At 43.1% G+C, this 20,806-nt stretch overlaps 1 protein-coding gene across 7 annotated transcripts in view; it reads right to left on the bottom strand.

Moving 5' to 3' along the window:
• The window catches only part of KANSL3 (KAT8 regulatory NSL complex subunit 3), a 44,190-nt gene that overhangs the window by 17,532 nt on the left and 5,852 nt on the right, over window positions 1–20,806 (bottom strand). For 6 of the 7 annotated variants that reach the window (XM_079940037.1, XM_079940031.1, XM_079940033.1 and 3 more), the window contains 8 exons: window positions 11,988–12,078; window positions 11,657–11,842; window positions 4,996–5,127; window positions 4,651–4,767; window positions 4,324–4,425; window positions 4,159–4,230; window positions 2,899–2,973; window positions 2,563–2,720 (listed from right to left, as the gene is read on the bottom strand). In XM_079940037.1, coding sequence (XP_079796163.1) covers window positions 2,563–2,720; window positions 2,899–2,973; window positions 4,159–4,230; window positions 4,324–4,425; window positions 4,651–4,767; window positions 4,996–5,127; window positions 11,657–11,842; window positions 11,988–12,078 — 933 coding nt within the window. Of the gene's footprint in view, window positions 1–2,562; window positions 2,721–2,898; window positions 2,974–4,158; window positions 4,231–4,323; window positions 4,426–4,650; window positions 4,768–4,995; window positions 5,128–11,656; window positions 11,843–11,987; window positions 12,079–18,750; window positions 18,769–20,806 lie in introns of those variants that run through there. The other variant, XM_079940036.1, reaches the window with a different exon arrangement.

Here is a 20,806-nt window from a genome sequence, read left to right as displayed (position 1 = left end):
AGGGATGACACAAAACAACATTTATAAAGAAACAAAGAGTACATGGAAAGTACCCGGGATGGTATACTTCAGAAGTCCTATACCTACGGCTTCACAGGTATACTCTATCTGATTGCTAAGACCTCATCTCGAGGCACCCCAACACAGACCCAAACCCTAAGACTACTGGGTGCTATTGAAAAGATTACTGGGTGCTATTGAAATGAAATTAGCAGGAGGGAAGGCAAGGTGGCCACAGGTTAGTTCTAAAGGGATGACAGAAACTGACCACAGCTGCTGCATTCTCCTCTTTGAAAGCCAGTCTTAAACACCCTGGCTTCTGACTGGTGGTCTCAGCAGAGAGAGAAACAGGGCACCAAGTGACAGGATGAAGAACTACATTCTGAGCCTCCAAATTCTGAGACCCCGATTTACTGGTTGTAGGTCTCTGACCTTGTGTAACAATGCTCATTTTATGGATGAGGACAGAGTCCCAGAAGTTAAGTATTTTATCCAAGCTTCTTAGCAAGGGAGCCAAGACTAAATTGGGTCTCCCAGTTCTCAGTCCAATGCTCTTGGCACCATGCAAATATGTCTCGTAAGCAGCCTCACAACGTGACTCTCACTAAGGGTTATTTCCATTTCTCCTGCTCCCTCACCACGACTCAACACACAGTCTATTCTCCTATAGATAAGAATGTCTGAATTAGCAAGAAAGATAATGTATTTACAAGCAAACATTGCCTTGAGCATCAAAGGGTTAGATTCTAGGTCCACAAGAAGCTGTCAAATGACAAAGGCCAGGAGGACTTCGCCAAAGCATCTCTGGGTAAGAAACTGACAAGAGAGGTGGGAATAGGTACTCGCTTTAAGCTCTCCAGTTAAAGCATACAAATGAAGTTAATATCTAAGACTGAGCATATAAAAAAGGAGACCAGTAAAGGATACAACCTCTTTTTCAGTACATTTCATAAAAACATAACTAAAGGCCCTACAGGCAACCAGCCTTGTAAGAGAAGAATGGCCATCTCGATGACTAAAGATGCCCTCCTAAATCCTCTCCAGGGCTTCCCTGGTGGCACAGTGGTTAAGAATCCACCTGCCAATGCAGGGGACATGGGTTTGAGCCCTGGTCCGGGAAGATTTCACATGCTGCAGAACAACTAAGCCCGTGCGCCACAACTACTGAGCCTGCATTCTAGAGCCCGCGAGCCACAACTACTGAGCCCGCGTGCCTAGAGCCCGTGCTCTGCAACCAGAGAAGCCACCAGAATGAGAAGCCCGCGCACCTCAACGAAGAGTAGCCTCTGCTCGCCACAACTAGAGAAAACCCGCGTGCAGCAACAAAGACCCAACGCAGACAAAAATAAAATAAATTAAAAAATAAATAAATTTAAAATCCTCTCCAAACTTTGGCTGTTTATACTCCAAAATATATAAAAGGATGCTTAACACAAATAAAATCTATGTTCACATTCATCCTCAGTAAGGAACAAAACGTGAAGAAATGCCTACCCAAGTGAAAGCACAATGGCCAAGACTATAATTACAACATCTTAAAAGTATTTTCTCCCCACAAGATGACTGCTAACTACAAAGAGAAAAATAGGAACTTTACAATAGAGAAACCTGGCAGATGCTTCCTTGATCAAAGTTAACATCACCAGTAATAAGACACATCAACACCATGTAGCCCCTGAGGGGTGCACTGAGGGCACATCAGCTCCATAGCATTCCTGCCAAAAATGTGCACCCTCAACCTAATCATAAGATAATGTCAAAAACCTAAATTGAGGGACCGTCTACAAAATAGAAGTCTTCAAAAGTGTCGAGGTTGGGCTTCCCTGGTGGTGCAGTGGTTGAGAGTCTGCCTGTCAATGCAGGGGACACGGGTTCGTGCCCCGGTCCGGAAAGATCCCACATGCTGTGGAGCGGCTGGGCCCGTGAGCCACAACTACTGAGCCTGCGCGTCTGGAGCTTGTGCTCCGCAACAAGAGAGGCCCGCGGCAGTGAGAGGCCCGTGGCAGTGAGAGGCCCGCGCACCGCGATGAAGAGTGGCCCCCGCTCGCCGCAACTAGAGAAAGCCCACGCACAGAAAAGAAGACCCAGCACAGCCAAAAACAAATAAATAAATGAAATTTAAAAAAAAAAGTGTCGAGGTCATGAAAGACAAAGACAGACTAAGGAACAGTACCAAATGAAAGGAGACTGAGGAGACAGGCAACCAACAGCAATGTGTGATCTGGATTTGAGCCTGGACCAGAAAAGAACGTTAGTGAGATAACTGATGAAATGTGAGTCTGTAGATTAGATAACAGTATCATATCCATGTTAATTTCCTGACTTCGATAATTACACTTTGGTTATATAAGATGTTAACATTTGGGAAATCTGGGTGAACAGTATAGGGAATTTCTTGGTACTAATTTTGCAACTTTTTAGAAATCTGAATTAGTTTAAAAAATTTTTTTAAAGTTTTTTAATGCCCTCTTTTCACTGAACCAGGTTAGCTATAATTACATCACCGCCTGATAAGCATCTCTCCAACATGGCACTCTTGCAGCTCTGGGGGAACCTACCCACCTGAGATTATCATCAGCTCCCCCAACCACCACCAAGCTGTTCTCAGCCCGAATCTTCTCCCGGAAGTCTTCCATGGCTTCAGGGTGACACTGCAGGGAATTCTGACCAATGACAAAGAGGACTGGAGTCTTCATATCCAAGAGGGGATCATCCACATCCTAAAACAGATCCAGGTTTACAGTCAGCCAGTGCATATTCACTGAGTACTGCCCTGGCAAGTATGCTCAAGAGAGTCAGCTGGGCAACTGCAGTCACTGAAGAGCAGCTTGGGCGAGGCATGCACTCCCGTAGGCTCACCTGCCAGTGACCCAGAAATCAGCCACACCCTGCGCTTACCCCTCTGGGGCCATCCACGGTAAGCAGAGGAAACCCAAGGCAGACAACTGCAGTGACGTATTCCATCACCGACACCTGGAAATAATGGTACAGTTTGTCTCAAGGTCAAATGACTTCACTGCAGCTACATCCTACCCAGAATCCTGGGGTGGTCCAGACCCACCAGCCAGTCCCACCTCCTCCCCCACTGTCATGACATAACCCCTAGGTGTACATAACTAGGTTAGGACATAATCCCTAGGTGCACCAGCCATAGTTGCAGCAGTAAGAGCAAAGAACACAAGATGTGCTATTCTACCAGAAGCCACCACCTAGAGAATTGGGGCCCTCAGCGGACCCCAGAAGAGGGCTGAACCATAGGATGGGAAGTTTAATACTTGCATCCTGGCAATTTGCGAGGCTAGAATCCTCCCTTTTCCCTCCACTAATAACAAATGCAATCAGGAGAACATAAATGTTGCTCTTTTCCCTTAAGTGAAGAAAATCTCTCCCTTTTGAACTTGATAGCTCCCAGACACCCCAAATTTCTTAGAGCAGTCGCTGACAGGGTACTGCCATCCTTGGGACCAGGGAGTACCGGGAGATAGCCTTCTTCCTCTCACGCCCCTAGATGTCACCTACACTACATGAAGCAGCACAGACTTTGCTTACTTGATCCACTTGAGAATTGGGGCTTTGGACAGGTCGGAGGCACTTATACAAACTAATATACATGCAAGTGTATGTAAAATAAGAAAAGGTTCTCTGATGACTTGGAAAGGGAAAGAACAGGAACACAACATCAAATTACAGAGCTATTAAAATTTTTGCTGGCCACAATTATTGTTTTGTTTTGTTTTGTTTAGGTGGGAGAATGGTACTTATGTCTAGGGGGAGAAAGAAAAAAAATTTTTCAGCGATACATGCTGAAATATATATATATATAAACACAGTGATATGATATTTGAGATTTTCTTCAAAATAATTGGAGGAGACTGAAAGTAGGCAGAGGTAAGATGAAAAAAGCTTGGCCATGAGCTGATCACTGGCAAAGCTGGGTGAGGGGCCCAAGGGGTTTATTATACTAGTGTATCCTCCCTTTGAACTTCTGCTTTTTTCACAATAAAGTTAAAAAGTAAGGTTTGTAGGCAAAGCATCTAGCACAGTGCTCTGGAACACTGCAAAGCGCTCAACAGTCACTATCATCGCGCTGGGCAGCAGCAGTAGTAGCAGCAGCAGTCTATCTCAGGACAACCTCCAAATAAGATGGGGATTACTTACGTGACAGGCCACCAAGGCTCCTGTATTCCAGCCAATCAAGATAATGGGTTTGTGCGGGAAATGGCTGTGAATCTTTGTGGGAAAAGAAGACAGTAAGACTGGAGGCCACAGATTGGTGCAGAATGTTGGGTGTGCCACAGTGAACTGAAATAGGGACGTTCTCACCTCTAGCACTTTGCTTCGCACTGCCCCAATCATGTGCTCCAGACACTGCAGAACTCCTACTCCACTACCATTGTTCAGCAGATGCGTGGCAACAGGGATGACCTAAAGGAAAGAGTAGCAGCCATGAGAGCAGAGCTAAGTTTCAAATCTCCTCTCAAGTCTGCTTAACCTACCTAAATCCCTTCAACCTCGGATAAGCACCATTGGCATTCTAGACAAAAAGAGACTTGGGGGACGCTCCACGTTTAAGTTGACCCATTTTGAGCCCCTCTTCCTTTCTGTCTGCTCGATCCTCCCCAGGAGGAGTTCCTCCTGCCCAGTACGTACCTTGCCTAAGCAGGACAGCTGAGACTGCCAGAAGCGGTGGCGGCGCGAGGTGGGGAACACGGAGCTGGAGGGCCCGGAGGAGGCAATGAGAATGAGAGGAGAGCCGGGGAGTTTGCTCTAAGGAGAAAGACCCCACCAGAGAGCCAGTGAGTGAGAGGTGCTCCTCCATGGAACCCCAATACCTTTCTTATCCCAACCAATGCTAATTTCCTCAGGAAACTACGTTAAGCACTACACCCAGCCAGTTATTAATGAAAGCAGTTAAACAAGCCATTATCCTCTTGCCAAAGTTCTAAGACTGGATTCTAAAAACAATTTCATGGGCCACAGTTAAGTCCAACTTACTGGTTTGTTATGAGAGAGCACTCCCACAGCGGGGTCCCAGGGCCTCTTCAGTAGGAGGGACAAGGCCTCAGCTCCAGCAGCCCCGGTCTTCGTGTTGGACGACACGAGCATCCGGTCAATCAAGGTAGGGATCTAGAAGCAAGGGAGAGGAAAGATGCTTCCAGCATGAAGTAGGAGACCCCACCACCAGGATCAGGTGGGAGGACACAGCCCCACTATGAGCCGAGGAGATTTCAACTACACCTCTCAAACTTTCCTCACGAGAGAAAGTACAAATCAGTGCATGGCTGAAAAATATGCCTCCCATCACATTAAAGATAAGTGGATACAGTCCTCTGGAAACCAATCTGGTGACACGCACCAAGATACTTAAACTTATTCTTATCTCTTTCTTAACAACCTGTATCAGAAATACATACACACACACACACACACACACACACACACACACACGGGGGCTGGGGGGTAAGCAAAAGACAAATTCACTCTCAATAATAGTCAAAAAGTGGACACAACATTAAGGCATATACAAGGAAGTGGTTAAGCAAATTATCTACATAATTAGATATTATGGATTAATTTTAAATATTTAAAACAATTTGTAATAACATAGGGAAATAATTTGCTAAAACGTTAAAGGTAAAACAGAATATATAAAAATTATCTCTACTCAGAAAAAATACTACAAGAAAATATGCCAAAAGGTTAATAATGAACTTTATGGAGTTATGAATTTTTTTCCTTTTCAGACATCTGTGTTTTCTGAATTTCCTCGTGAACACCAGTTGATTTTATAAATTAAAAACAAAACTCTGCACTTACTTCTAGAATACTGCCTTCAAACTGTGGTGTGTTAAAAAAATATGTTATTGTGCCCCAAATAATATATCCTACTATACTGTGTATACAGCTGACCCTTGAACAACACGGGGTTGGATGCCAACCCCCCATTCAGTCGAAAAGCTGTGTATAACTTTACAGTTGGCCCTACGTATCAGTGGTTCCACATTACACCATTATGATTTACCAAAAATGTGACCTCACAGATGTGTAAATATAGGTTTCAGACATGCTGATGCTTACACTGAGAACAATTATCTGTGTGAATCCCATACTACCCACAAGAGGTCAAAATGACCTAGGGGAAAGGAAAGATTTTTAACTGCTAGAGGTAGTTTTCAGAAAAATAAACTTTTTGAGAAACTGGAGAATAAAAACTACTACAGTGATGCAGGCTGTAAAAGTTCAGTCCATAGCTAACGTCGTACTCAACAGTGAAAACCTGAAAGCTTTTCCTCTAAGATCAGGAACAAGACAAGGATGCCCACTCACACCACTTTTATTCAGCATAGTATTGGAAGTCCAAGCTAGAACGATTAGGCAAGAAAAAGAAAGGAAAGGCATCCTTTCCGTTAGATTTAGAAAGAAGTAAAACTCACTATTTGTGGATGACATCATATTATATAGAGCAAACCCTAGACTCCACCAAAAACAACCATTAGAATAAACGAATTCAGTGAAGTTGCAGGATACAAAATCAATATACAAAAATCTGCTGCATTTCTATACACTAATAGAGAAAGTAAGAAAACTTTCTCGTTTACAACAGCATCAAAAAGAATAAAATACCTAGGATTAAATTTAACCAAGGAGGTGAAAGACCTGTACACTGAAATCTATAAGACATTAATGAAAGAAACTAAGACACAAATAAATGGAAAGATATTCTGTGCTCACAGACTGGAAAAAGTAATATTGTTAAAATGTCCATACCACCCAAAGCAATCTACTGTACAAATTCAATGCAATCCCTATCAAAATTCCAGTGGCATTTTTCACAGAAATAGAACAAACAATCCTAAAATTTGTATGGAACCACAAAAGACCCTGAATAGCCAAAGCAATCTTGAGAACAAAGAACAAGGCTGGAGGCATCATGCTTCTTGATTTCAAACTATTTTACAAAGTTATAGTAATCAAAACAGCATGGCATCGGCATAAAAACAGAATCACAGATGAATGGAACAGAATAGAGAGCCTAGAAATAAACGCATGCATATATGGTCAATTAATTTACAACAAAGGAGCCAAGAACTTACAGTGGGGAAAGGACAGTCTCTTCAATAAATGGTGTTGGGAAAACTGAACAGCTACATGCAAAAGAATGAAACTGGACCACTGTATTACATCATACACAAAAATTAACTCAGAAAGGATTAAAGACTTGAATGAAGATCTGAAACCATAAAACTCCTAGAAGAAAACATAGGCAGTAAGCTCTTTGACATTAGTCTTGGCAATGATTTTTTGGATCTGACACCAAAAGTAAAGGCAGCAAAAGCAAAAATAAACAAGTGGGACTACAAACTAAAAAGCTTCTGCATAGCAAAGGAAAACATCAACAAAATGAAAAAGCAATCTATTGAATGGGAGAAAATATTTGCAAATCATGTAGCTGATAAGGGGTTAATATTCAAAATATATGAAGAACCCATGCAACTCAACATCAACAAAATAAACAATCTGGTTAAAAAATGGGCAGATCTGAATAGACATTTTTCCAAAGAAGATATACAGATGACCAACAGGTACACGAAAAGATGCTCAACATTATTAATCATAAGGGAAATACAAATCAAAACCAAAATGAGATATCATCTCACACCTGTTAGAATGGCTATTATCAAAAAGACAAGCATTAACAAATTTTGGCAAGGATGTGGAGAAAAGGGAACCCCTGTGCACGTTGGTGAGAATGTAAATTGGTGCAGCTACTACAAAAATCAGTAAGGATGTTCCTCAAAAAATGAAAAACAGAACTATCATATGATCCAGCAATTCCACTTCTGTGTATTTATCTGAAGAAAACAACAATAACTCAAAAAGATATATACACCCCCATGTTCACTGCAGCATTAAGTACAATAGGCAAGATATGGAAACAACCTAAGTGTCCACTGATGGATGATGGATAAAGAAAATGTGGCATATGTATATATGCCACGTTTTCTACACACACACACACACACACACACACGAATATTATTCAGCCATAAAAAAGAAGGAAATCTTGCCATTTGCGAAAACATGGATGGACCCTGAGGGCACTGTGCTAAGTGAAGCTAAGTCAGACAGGGAAACATAAATACCGTATGATCTCACTTGTATGTGGAATCTAAAGAAAAACAAACAAAACAAAAAACCAAACTCATAGATACAAAGAACAGACTGGTGGTTGCCAGAGGGAGGGGGTGGAGGATAGTGAAATGGGTAAAAGGGATCAAAAAGTACAAAATAAATTAAGCCATGGAATGTAACGTACAGCATGGTGACTACAGTTAATAACACTGTATTCCAGATTTGAAAGTTGCTAAGAGAGTAGATCTTAAAAATTCTCATAAGAAAAAAAAAATGTTTGTAACTATGTGTGGTGACGTATGTTAACTAGACTTATTGTGGTGATCATCTAGCAATACATACAAATATCAAGTCATTATACTGTATACTTGAAACTAATATAATGCTATATGTCAATTATACTCCAATTAAAATAAAAAATGCAAAGATAGGACAAGAAGATAAGCTGTTCCAGGCAATGATAAGCAAGGACAGTGATCCTAATTTTGAAAGAGCAAGACTAAAAAGGTTTCTGTACAAGAAATGAGGGGAGGGACTTCCCTGGTGGCGCAGTGCTTAAGAATCCGCCTGCCAATGCAGGGAACTCGGGATAGAGCCCTGGTCCGGGAAGATCCCATATACCGCTGAGCAACTAGGCCCGTGCACCACAACTACTGAAGCCCACACGCCTAGAGCCCGTGCTCCGCAACAAGAGAAGCCACCGCAATGAGAAGCCCGCGCACCGCAACGAAGAGTAGCTCCTGCTCACTGCAACTAGAGAAAGCCTGCGCGCAGCAATGAAGACCCAATGCAGCCAAAAATAAATAAATAAATAAATTTTATAAAACAAAAGAAATGAGGGGAATATAACCATGCGACTTTCTCAGTTTAATTCAGGAAACAAATGTTTACGCAACCCAACACTGCTGTTACAAGACACCAGCCTAGTGCTTACTGCGAAGGAATTTAATCTACAAGGGTTAATGAAGACAAGCACACAAACAACAAAAGAGGAGGAGCTGATAAGTGCCATAAAGAAAAATAAGCCTCACACTATGATTCAAACCATCTAACAGAAAAGACGGAAGCAAGCAGGCAATTTTCATCTGAAGATGCAGCATGTGAAGTGAGATGCACTCTGAAGAATTCTAACAGAAGACGGGGGAAAGCCTTCTAATCAGAGACACCAGATATAAGCAAGAAAGAACAGGGCTTATTCTGGGCACAGATAGCCTGAAGTCGAGAATTTGGGCAAGGAAGTAGGAGGACGAGGACATAAGGCTAGTAACAAAGGCTAGGGCCCAACTGCAAAGGATCTTCACCCTAAACTGGCCATTTCTTGTAACTTACTTTGTCACTGTGAGCCACTCAACACCTTGAGGTAGAGGATCTGACTGAATTAGACTTTAAAAGCTTTTATCTGGCAGTAATAAGAGTACACCTCTCAAATGACAAAGCCTTGAAACTCACTTTCTGTAAATAAGAATACTTAGAAATAATTAATCAATAACCAACTTCTCTGCTTGGAGCCAGGCAGACCAAGCATCCCTGGTCTGTCCAGCACTGCATCTCTCTCAGCAGACAATGAAGAGGCTAGGGTCCATACCTTCTCTGCTCCCCTTACAATAGGTCTGGTGGTGAAAGTAGCTGGGCCAAGAGCACGATCCCATCCACCTGCATTTTCATCCAGCAGGAACATTAGAAGTTGTGGGAAACAACCTAAGTATTTGCTGTGAATCTGAGAGTCGTGGGAACATAAGAGCCTGAAGGGAGACGAACCACTGAGAGCAGAGCCTCAAGTGGACAGCGGCTCACAGTCTGGGACCCTGCTGACTGTGTGTCCTCTGCCATTCCAGCTAACCTACACCATGACCTAGAAGCAGGGCCGGGCAGCATGCACTGTGCACACCTGTGGAGTCCCGCCAGTGGTCCATCATGCTCAATAAACCTGAACACCACTTCATTCACATGGGAACATCCAGACAGTGACTTCAGTGGGGGAGCAGGGCAAACTTCTTTACGAGGGAAATGACCTCCAAGGCATACTGGCCGTGCAATGTAAGGCAGAGAAGTGGGCTCCGGGCACTACTAATACTCATCCCTCAGGGGATATTCACCAATGCCGTACTCTTCCCATAGGCAGAATGCTGTGGAGAACATTTAAAATGCCTGAAATACTCACAAGCCACTGTTCTCGGCCAGGGGCCTGTCGTGGCTCCACACCCACCCTGTGCCCATGCCTGCCCCCTATTCACCTCCTGGGCCAGGGTCTCCACTGCAGGGGGGCAGCACAGGGGGAATTCTGGGACTATCTTTTCTTTTGTCTCTTTCTCCACTAGAAAATAAGCTCCATCAGAGTAGACAGCATTTCTGTCTTGCTCATCCCAGCGCCTGGCACATTATAGGCACAAAATAGTTGAATGTATAAATTAATGTCAAATTTCCTACCATGCATTTCATTAACGCATCTGGTCCTGAGTTTTGTTTTATTTCCACACTAAGCCAGTCTTCTTTTGCTTTCAAACAAACTCGGCAACCTTCAAGTAACAAACAGGCAGGAAACAATAAGTCTGGAAATTGGGGGAATATGGCTGGGGAAAGCTGTTGGCCAGGTAAATTATAGCAACAAAGCAGGCCAGCTTCCTGCAAAGGAGAAGAAAACCACTTAAAAAAAAAAGGTGAAGAACTGAAGTAATCCAAGTTGCCTGAGGCCATTCTGTATTGGAGCAAAACACTAAAAATGATGGTACCACTTATAAATCATTAACAGTTACTGTGGGTTTCCTATGTGCCAAACTTTGCGGCAAGCATTCTATCTCGATTAATGAATTTTCACAAAAATCCTAGATAGGTATTAGTATCAGCCATTTTTTTAGAGATGAGGAAATTGAGACACTAATCCAAGACTACACAGCTAATTAGTAATCAAGATGAGATCAGCCAGGCAGTCTGCCCCCAGAACCTGTACTCCAATCACACCGAACACAGCCCAGTGCAGTAACTGCAACCAAAATAAAGTGCAATCATGAAGAAAAACAGTGTAACTTTGTGCAATACCGTCTAAGTAAGAAAGCAGGGAAAGTTAACGATACGCTTTATAAAGAGTGACTGAAGTGAAAGTGTTGCCACCGAAGGCTCATCATGATGAGGAGAGACCGAGGCATCACATCACGGCGCCCCCTGCTCCGGAACATCTCCCCACGCGCACCCCCACACTCTCAGCACCACGGGTCTGCTTCCTGCCCCCCTCTCAACACCCCGCCCTGGTAAACCCCTCATCTTCTCCTTTCTCACCTCACCTCAGACCACAAGCTGCAGGGCTGCAGAGGCTAAACATGTTCTCTGGTTTTCAGGAGGGCTAGAGACATTTACGCCTGGTGAAAACACGAAATGATACCATGTCTCTTATTTTTGATAACAAACCTGTTAGCTTCAGTCATGCCCTCCAGGCCGACCAGGCAATGACCTCGCCCAACCCCACTTCCTGAACCCACAGCGGAGGCTGGCTACCCCAGGACAGGGCAGACGGCAATCACGGCCTCACCTTCCCTTTCAGTGTCTGCAAAGCATCCAGGTAGGCGGCCAGCATGGGCAGACTCAAGGTCTCCACCAGGGTGGTGTGCAGCCACTGGACCAGCTTGGTGTCCCAGCTCACACTCGCCAGAGCTTGCCGCACTCTCCTCGCACACTTGTCCACGGCAACACGGCGCAGCACTGGCTCGTTACAAGCCTGAGAGGTGTAAGTGGGGGGACAAAGTATGAGGGCCACCTCGTTAGCAACGTGAGGTGGGGGTGGGGGGAGCGGGGTGAGGTCAGCTAGCCCGTGAGGCCCAAACTATGGGGAGCCCATGGTGGGCAGGCTTCTAGAGTCTTACCCCTTCGTTGGCCAAGCGGGCAAGCCGATCAGACTGCAAGGCTTTGAGGATCTTGTTGAATAGCTTGTTCTGGGCCATTGTCCAGCCAGTCCTATAAGAGAAACTCTGAGGAATTAAAGTCAAACCCTGGGGATGCTCGCCATGCACGTACACTGTACAAAGAAGATTATGTCATGTTTTTTGTTCCCACTATGAAACAGTATAACTCAAAGTAGCTTAGAACGAAGCTAAAGCACAACACCCAGATTCTGGCCAACCAATGCTGCCGATGAACCACCTCAACATATACTTGTATTAACATACACACTACAAGTCAAAACCAGTCACAAACAGAGTCTTTTTGGTGCGAGCAAAGGTAATTAATTACCTAGTGGCTAATATAATCCATCAGTAAACAGAAGCATGGCACCATTGCACAGACATATTTGAATTTCACAAGTTTAGTATTTCACACAAAAAGGCAGACAGGATGAGAAAGCATTTTAATGTACTAAAACCTCAGACTAAGATAAGAGGCCTATTTAATCAGCTTTAGGAACGAAAATGTAACAAACGAAGTGGCTCTTCTCCCACTCCTTAAGAATCCACCCCTCACTAACCTTTCTCCCTTTTCCATTTTTTTCCCTGTATATCACACAATTAAAAAATTTACTTTTGAATGGTCTGTTCCATATAAGTTAACTCTGTATCATCCCTGCGTATGACCCTGGAAGACACACTTTTACCTTGCTTATGGAAGGCTTTATGGTTCCTCCTCCAGCTCAGCTGTAAACTCCCTGCAATTAGAAACCTGTCCTACTGCTCCTGTCCCCACATAATGACACGCAGCACAGCAGTGTGGAGCTGACTAAAGCCCCCCTCCACCCCACTCCTGGCAATCTTAATTACTCTGATACTCCAACTCTGGCCAGTAATCTTCCTAAAGATACTAAGAGAAAGGTAACAGAAGATACTCAATTGTTTACCAACTCTCCCTGCCATAAAAATAAACTGGTGCTTAAATCTCCTTTAAACAATTTTAGGTGGATGCCAGACCCAAAGGAGAACCTGGAACGAGATCAAGGTAGCGCTCCAAATCAGCAGGGAAAAAGTAAATAGGGCTGTGACAACTACCAGCCACCTGGAAAAAGAAAATCTGGATTCCTACACATCACTCTTTACACCAAAATAAATTGCAAGTGGAATAAAAAGTTAAATAAAAATAAAATGACCAAAGTACTAGGAAAAAACAGTAATTAAAAAAATCTAACTACCTATCTAATCTGTATCTTAGAATGAGTAAAACTTTCTATGTATGACCTAAAACCTAGAAGCCATAAAAAGAAGAAAGATAAATGTAACTACATAAAAATTTCAAATTTCTATAAAGGAAAAAATTAAGTATCATAAATGAAGTCAAAACACAATGAAAAAATAACTACTGTTTCATTAAAATAGAAAAAGCCTCTAGAAAATTATTAAGAAAAAGACAAAACACTCAAAACAAAAACAATGGGCAAAGAACATGAAAAGGCAGTTCATGAAAAGGCAGTCAACCCCCTTGGGCCTTCCCTGGTGGTCCAGTGGTTAAGAATCTGCCTTCCAATGCAGGGGATGTAGGTTCGATCCCTGGTCGGGGAAATAAGATTCCACATGCCATGGGGCAACTAAGCCTGTGCTCTAGAGCCTGCGCGCCACCAACTACAGAACCCACACGCTGCAACTACTGAGCCCACACGCTCTAGAGCCTGTGTGCCACAACTAGAGAGAAGTCCACACACCACAACGAAGAACCTGGTGCTGCAGCTAAGACCCGATGCCAAATAAATAAATAAATAAATATTAATAAGTAAATGTAGGGACTTCCCTGGTGGTGCAGTGGTTAAGAATCCGCCTGCCAATGCAGGGGACACGGGCTCGAGCCCTGGTCCGGGAAGATCCCATATGCCGCAGAGCAACTACGCCCGTGCACCACAACTACTGAAGCCCGCGCACCTAGAGCCCGTGCTCCGCAACAAAGAAAAGCCACCGCAATGAGAAGCCCAGGCACTGCAACGAAGAGTAGTCCCTGCTCGCCACAACTAGAGAAAGCCCACGCGTAGCAGCGAAGACCCAATGCAGCCAAAAACAAAATAAATCAATTTTTTAAAAAATGTAGTCATAAGAAGTTCAGTAGTACACTGTTGTGTGTTCCAGGGATGTTCCAGATCCCTGGAAACTTTGCTGATGGAAATATAAATTAGTACCGCCTTTTGGAAAACCAATTTTGGAAAAAAATCAATCAAAAACCTAAATCAGATCATGTCACTTGGCTCAAACCCTTCAATCGCCCCATTTCAATCAGCTGAAAGCCCAAGTCCTTGCAATGGGCTGTCTGGACCCCCCCTGCCTCTCCAACCTCATCCTCCATGACTGTTCCCAGCTTACTGTGCTTCCCCACATTGCCCCCTCCCTTTATCTCCCCCATGCACATCCAGCATGCTCTCACAGCACAGACTGGGCCCTAACCATCCATTCCCCTTACCTGAAACAATGGCTCCCCCTCCAATCTCCAGGTCCTCGTTCAAATGTCACCTACTGAGGCTTTCCCTGACTCACCTGTACTTAAAACTGCCGACACCTCACTCCCACCCTGGGATTCCCTATCCCCCCTTCCAGCCATACCACCACCTCACATTGTATCCATTTTATTTATTTGCTTGGTTTGTCCTCCTCTGCTAGAATGTAAAGGCCAAGATGGCCGAGATTGTTGTCCATTTTAAGTGCTACATCCCCAGCACATAAAGCAGTGTCTGACACAGAGTAGGGACTTGAACATCTGCTGAATAAAGAAACAGATGAATTGTGTGCATACTACGTTCTAAATCCTGTAAATAGTGGAGTACAAATTCAAACCCTCTCACTCCCTACCACAGAAGCGCCTGGGTCCTGAGCAGCAGAGGAACACGGATACACCATGTGGGCCAACTGTAAATTGAGCCCTTCACTATACAGGGTGCCTGAACCGCAAGGAAGTTGCTTCAAACAACTTCAGCAATCTCCATTTCTCTTACTTTATAACAGACTAGCACCTTTCCCATCATAACCCACCAACCAGACACCCTCTTTTCTACAGGTCATCTCTCTAACAACATGGCCCAGTAAACATGCAGGTGGAAGGCAAATTACCCTTTGTTATGCACACTGCACAGTTATCCCATTATCCTTTCCTTCTGTAAAATAAAATCTCCACCTACCACGTCTCCAGTTTGACAACTTACCACAGTTACACAGTCCAGGAGAACACTAGCTATGAGCCAGGAGCTGGCTGTGTGCCCTCAGTCTCCTTGACTGTAAAAGAGATGGACTAGATGATCTTCACGGTTCCTTCTAACAGTAAAAAGTTCAGGTAGCTATGACTACTGATGGGAGCAAGCTGAAGTCCAGGATCACAGAATTCTTCAGGGGTACCCTCTACCTGTAGTAGCTTTGTTGCCAAAGCTCAATCCGCCTTAACCTCCAAAGCCTCCCATCCTTTTATAACCCCTTGTGGCATACTAGAAGCAGTCTTAGGTTTCCTGGAATCGTTCTTCTTCTTATTTTCCCATAGCTCTCTTGGCTTAATTTCTGCTACTTCATTAGGATTTGGTCAGTTTTTGTTGTGCCTTGATATTCAGAGAGATTCTGGATTTGGGAGGTAGGGGAGTAGAAGCTTTTACTCCAAGTTGGGACTCAGGATACTTTGGGACCAGGAAGGTTTGTGGGAACCAGCACCTTCCAGCCCACTGGTTCATAATCTCATTTTCCTTCACATTATTTAAATGTACGACACACTAACATGAGTAGCATGTCTCATATGTATAGTGATTCTTGGATGGGCTTGGGGATTTGGTGGTGGTGGGAGGAGACAGAGGATGTCCACAAGTGGTTATAAAAAGCTCTCTGGGGCTTCCCTGGTGGCGCAGTGGTTGAGAGTCCACCTGCCGATGCAGGGGACATGGGTTCGTGCCCCGGTCCGGGAAGATCCCACATGCCGCGGAGCGGCTGGGCCCGTGAGCCATGGCCGCTGAGCCTGTGCGTGCGGAGCCTGTGCTCTGCAGCGGGAGAGGCCACAACAGTGAGAGGCCCGTGTACCGTTAAAAAAAAAAAAAAAAAAAAAAAAAAGCTCTCTGGAGATACATGGATATTTCCATTTTAATAAACTTCTTTGCTTTTAATGGCTGGCTCTACCCTACTGGTTGGCATTTAGGTTGTGTCCCTTTTATTGCTATTATAAACAGTCACAGTGACCATCCCTCCTCTCCCCAATACACTCAAACACACATCTATTCTATCCATATCTTTACACGGTTGTGCAAGTATCTCTGAAGGATAAATCTCTTGAAGTGGAAATGAAAGATGTGTTAAAATTTTTGAATTTCAGTTCTGTGAAAATAATATGTATAAAGAACCTGCGACATCTTGAAAGCAGTATTATACTGCAGCCTTACCCCCAGCAGCAATGCTCAGTGATAATCAAACAGGTTAAACAATGAATACAATTTCTTCATGTTCAACAATCTCTTGACCTTTCTCAAAGCCCATTGATCATGTTGCAAACCTTAATCCCAAGGACAGAGAATGAGGTATAATTTTTATTTATGAGGTACCGACAGTGTTTCCAAAATTATCCTGTTCTTTATTATACAACAGGATGTTTTCTCTATTTGTTTTTCTTACTCTATATTTATCCTGAAACCCGAAATGACAGGAGCAAGGAAAATGATGTGAACAAAATGGGAAGGGGACTACAAGCTATTTAGAAATTACTACCATACACCAATGTCAGCTGAAATTAAATTGAAAAACCACAATGTTGAGAATCTAAAATCCCCAGAAAAAGTTCTTAGGATTGTTGCTGGATATATAACAAAGTGATTCCAAGAACTGAAACATGTTCTCTATATTTTGCCAGTTTCGTGGGAGGCTGGAAAATTAAGTGGGCAGAAAAAAATGATCTAACCCAAGATTAAGAGCATGCAAAAGATATAATTAAGGAAAAATTTAAAAACAGGAGACAGAATTTTAAATACAAGTCTAAACAGTCAAATAGCTGATGGGAACTGTGGTGAGTCAACACGCTCCCCCCACCTAAACCTATTTAATTTTCATGAGTGCAAAAATGCCTTCTCTCCATTGCTTAGATGAGATCAGACACTAATGTTCTCCACGCTCCCACTGAACCCAAATGACATTCTGACTTCTGGCTCCTCTTATCCAAAGCAGCCAAAAAGTCACATCAGTCCCAGAACCTGATATTTTCAAAGGTAATTCTTTCTCTGATACTAATTCAATATTAAAATGTCTAAAGGATTTTTTTTTTTAAAACCAGAAGGCAAGCAGAGAGAGAGAAAGAACATCAGAGAGAAGAAAAAGGTCACACTTACTTTTTCAGATTATAAAATTCTTTGCTTAAACACCAGGAGAAAGGAAGAGAGGAATGACAGGGACAGAGAGAGGCAGGGAGAGAGGAAGGGAGAGGGAGGGAAAATAAACAACTCCAAGATCTTGAACTCAAAATTTCAAACATCCATCTGAGATTAACACATAGATACATACAATATTGAGAGACATAATTAGAGCAAATTTAGAAAAGAAGAATTTTTTTCAATTGAATTCAGAAGTTCTGATTTCTAAGATAAGACAACCTGCTTTAGGACACTAGATTCTTTTACTGAAATGTTGACAACGTCCTAAAATCCATTTGAGAGCAATGCCCCAAAGTATCATATGTCAGCAGTATTTTGTTAAATGTCTTTGAAAAGCTGTTCATCTAATTAAACTTGGCATTTGACAAACATCTGGGGGAAAAAGCTGGTCCAACTTCTTGGGGGAACATTACTACACCAGCAAATGTATAACATTTTCAAAGGTTCTCCAGGTCACACGATTTTGGCATGCAGACACAAGAACGCAATCTAGACCAGAGGTCGGCAAACTTCTTCTATAACGGACTGGATAGTAAATATTTTAGAGTTTGTGTGTCATATGGTTTCCATCACAGCTATGCAACTCCACAGCTGTAGTGCAAAAGCAGCTACAGACAATACCTAAATGAGTGGGCATGACTGTGTTCCAATAAAACTGTATTTATGGACACAGAAATTTGAATTTCTTGTGTCTTTTTAAAATTTTTTTTCAACCACTTAAAAATGTAAAAACCATTCTTAGCTCATGGGCCATACAAAAATAAGCAATGGGCCGGATTTGGCGCATAGGCCATAGTTTGCCAACCCCTGATCTAGACAATTAAATCAAGAAGAGAGGGATATTAAACTGCTTCATGAAATATCAGGCATTACTAGAGAAACTCAGAGTCAGTTCGGGCTGGGTGGGGGGGCCTTCATTTTCTAAACATAGAAAGTTATCTGAAGGCAGTTGCTACTAAAATAATTCAAGAGGGTGAAATAGGGCACTAAAAAAGAAAATTAAGTTTCTGAATCCACTGATAAGAGAGGTCAGTAATCTCTCTGAGGAAAAACAGATTTCTAGGGAGCTGTCCTATATAGTCCACGAGTTCTTGATGTGGGAAACTGTAATTTTACATGATTTTATACAGGAAGAAAAGAAGCAGCAATTTAACAATCAAATCAAGGGAAAGAATGGCAACAAGATGATTACAATCAAGCAGAGAGAACTAACTGCAACCTCCAAACAGGCTACAGATCCAGAACTTGGGGACAAGGTCATAAAGTGGTGACCTCTGAAATTGAAGTCAGTAAGTACCATCAAATAATGAAATTAACTGTGTGCAAAAGTAACCTACCTGAAGAGATGGTTTGTAAGCCTGTTGCTAATGGGAGAAGGACGCCTCCAAAATCTCATCAGACACTAAAAGACAAATAATCTGAGATAAACTGAGCGCTAATTAATCATATCAATCTGTGGCAATGTCATAACACGGGGATGGAGGTCCACATGGAGAAAGACAAGCCAAAGATTAGAATCTGTCAGTGTTTCTCTGCAGGACTGGGCAGGTGGAGGTGTGCCCTGGCCTAACTCTGTGGGCCCATCTTGCTTCGAGGAAAGATGGGTGCATCCAGCTACCTTGTTGAAGGAGGGCACCTCCTGTGCAGACTGTCCACTCGCCATCCACTGCGCGAACAGAATAGCTTCCCAGATTCTCCTACTGAGAATCAATGCTCTGGGCCAGGCCACCCCAGTGTCTCATCTGCCTTTCAGTTGTATCTCTCCTTATAAATTAAGAAACTGGTATTCATATGTATTATTAAGTCTCTGATGACTTTGGTAAACATGAAGAGTCCCCCAAAACCTTCTCATCATGACCATGGGCGAACTGATCGAAAAATTCATGCAATTCTCCCATGCAGTTTCTGAAACTGCAAACTGAGGACAAGGCAACCAACACCATAAAGGACACATAAGTGTGAGGCCACCTTGTTCAGCCATAACTAACTGGTCTCTCTTTTTACTACCCTTAAAGAGAAGGTATAGTAGTTGAGAACACTGGGCTCCAGAGTCAGACTGCTCGCTTTAAACAAATCCTTGCTCCACTACTTCCTAAGGTTTCTTCAACTCCCTGAGCTCGGTTTCTTCATTTGTAAAACAGAGATGAAGAAGGGATATGCCTAGGAGAGTTGTGAGATTTAAAAGAGAGAATGCATATGAAGCGCTTGGCACAATGCCTGGCACCTAGAAAGCACTCAAAAAATGGTAGTTCTTTTTTGTTACTACCATAGTCAGTATTTTTAGTATTATTAACTGTAACAATGGTGATAAACTACTTTCCTGAATTCACTGACTCCGGTAATACTCTAGTAGCTGATCTTCATTCACAGCAGTTTTCCTCTTTATCTGAAGCTCTAGAGAGCATTTCCCCTTCTTAGGGCACAACGTTAATTCCAATTGAAGACCCCGAACAACTTCTGCAAAAGCTCTTCAGCCAAGGTGCAGAACTGCTCCTCCTTCAACAGCTACTATCCTGATCACATAAGCACACCAGCTCAGTCTCATTCCCTGCTTCCAGCCAAACTCATAAACCATGCCAATTAGCCTCAAACTTTCCTACCCTTCCTGCTATCAAATTACTTCTTTTTCTTCCATTATTATAAAGTAAGAGCTCTCCAACATTATGGCAAGTTTACCACTTACCAACCCCTGATATAAAGATCTTAACACTCCCTTAGTAGGTAAATACATGTAGAGAGAGCCATGAGGGAAATGCAAATTAAAACCACAATGAGATGTCACTTCATACCCACTAGAATGGTCATAATAAGAAAAAGACAGATTAAAAACAAGTGTTGCCAAAGATGTGGACAAACTGGAACTCTCATACACCGCTGGTGGGAATGTAAAATGATGTAGCCCTTTTGGAGAACAATCTGAAAATTCCTCACAAGTTAGACAGAGTAATCATATGATCCAGTAATTCCACTCCTAGGTATATATGCAAGAGAAATGAAAACGTATGTCCACACAAAAACAAGTATATGGGGACTTCCCTGGTGGGCCAGTGGTTAAGAATCCATCTGTCAATGCAGGGGACACGGCTTCGAGCCCTGGTCCAGGAAGATCCCACATGCTGCGGAGCAACTAAGCCCATGCGCCACGACTACTGAGCCTGAGCTCTAGAGCCCTCGAGCCACAACTACTGAGCCCACATGCCAAGACTACTGAAGCCCGTTTGCCTAGAGCCCGTGCTCCGCAACAAGAGAAGCCAGCACAATGAGAAGCCCACACACTGCAACGAAGAGTAGCCCCCGCTCAGCACAACTAGAGAAAGCCCGCGGCAGCAACGAAGACCCAACGCAGCCAAAAATAAATAAATAAATACATTTATTTTTTAAAAAACAAGTATA

Source organism: Stenella coeruleoalba (assembly GCF_951394435.1).
Source record: "Stenella coeruleoalba genome assembly, chromosome: 13".
NCBI classification, from domain to species: domain Eukaryota; kingdom Metazoa; phylum Chordata; class Mammalia; order Artiodactyla; family Delphinidae; genus Stenella; species Stenella coeruleoalba.
The sequence above is the reverse complement of the archived record's forward strand: the minus strand, read 5'-3'. Positions and strand labels throughout refer to the sequence as shown.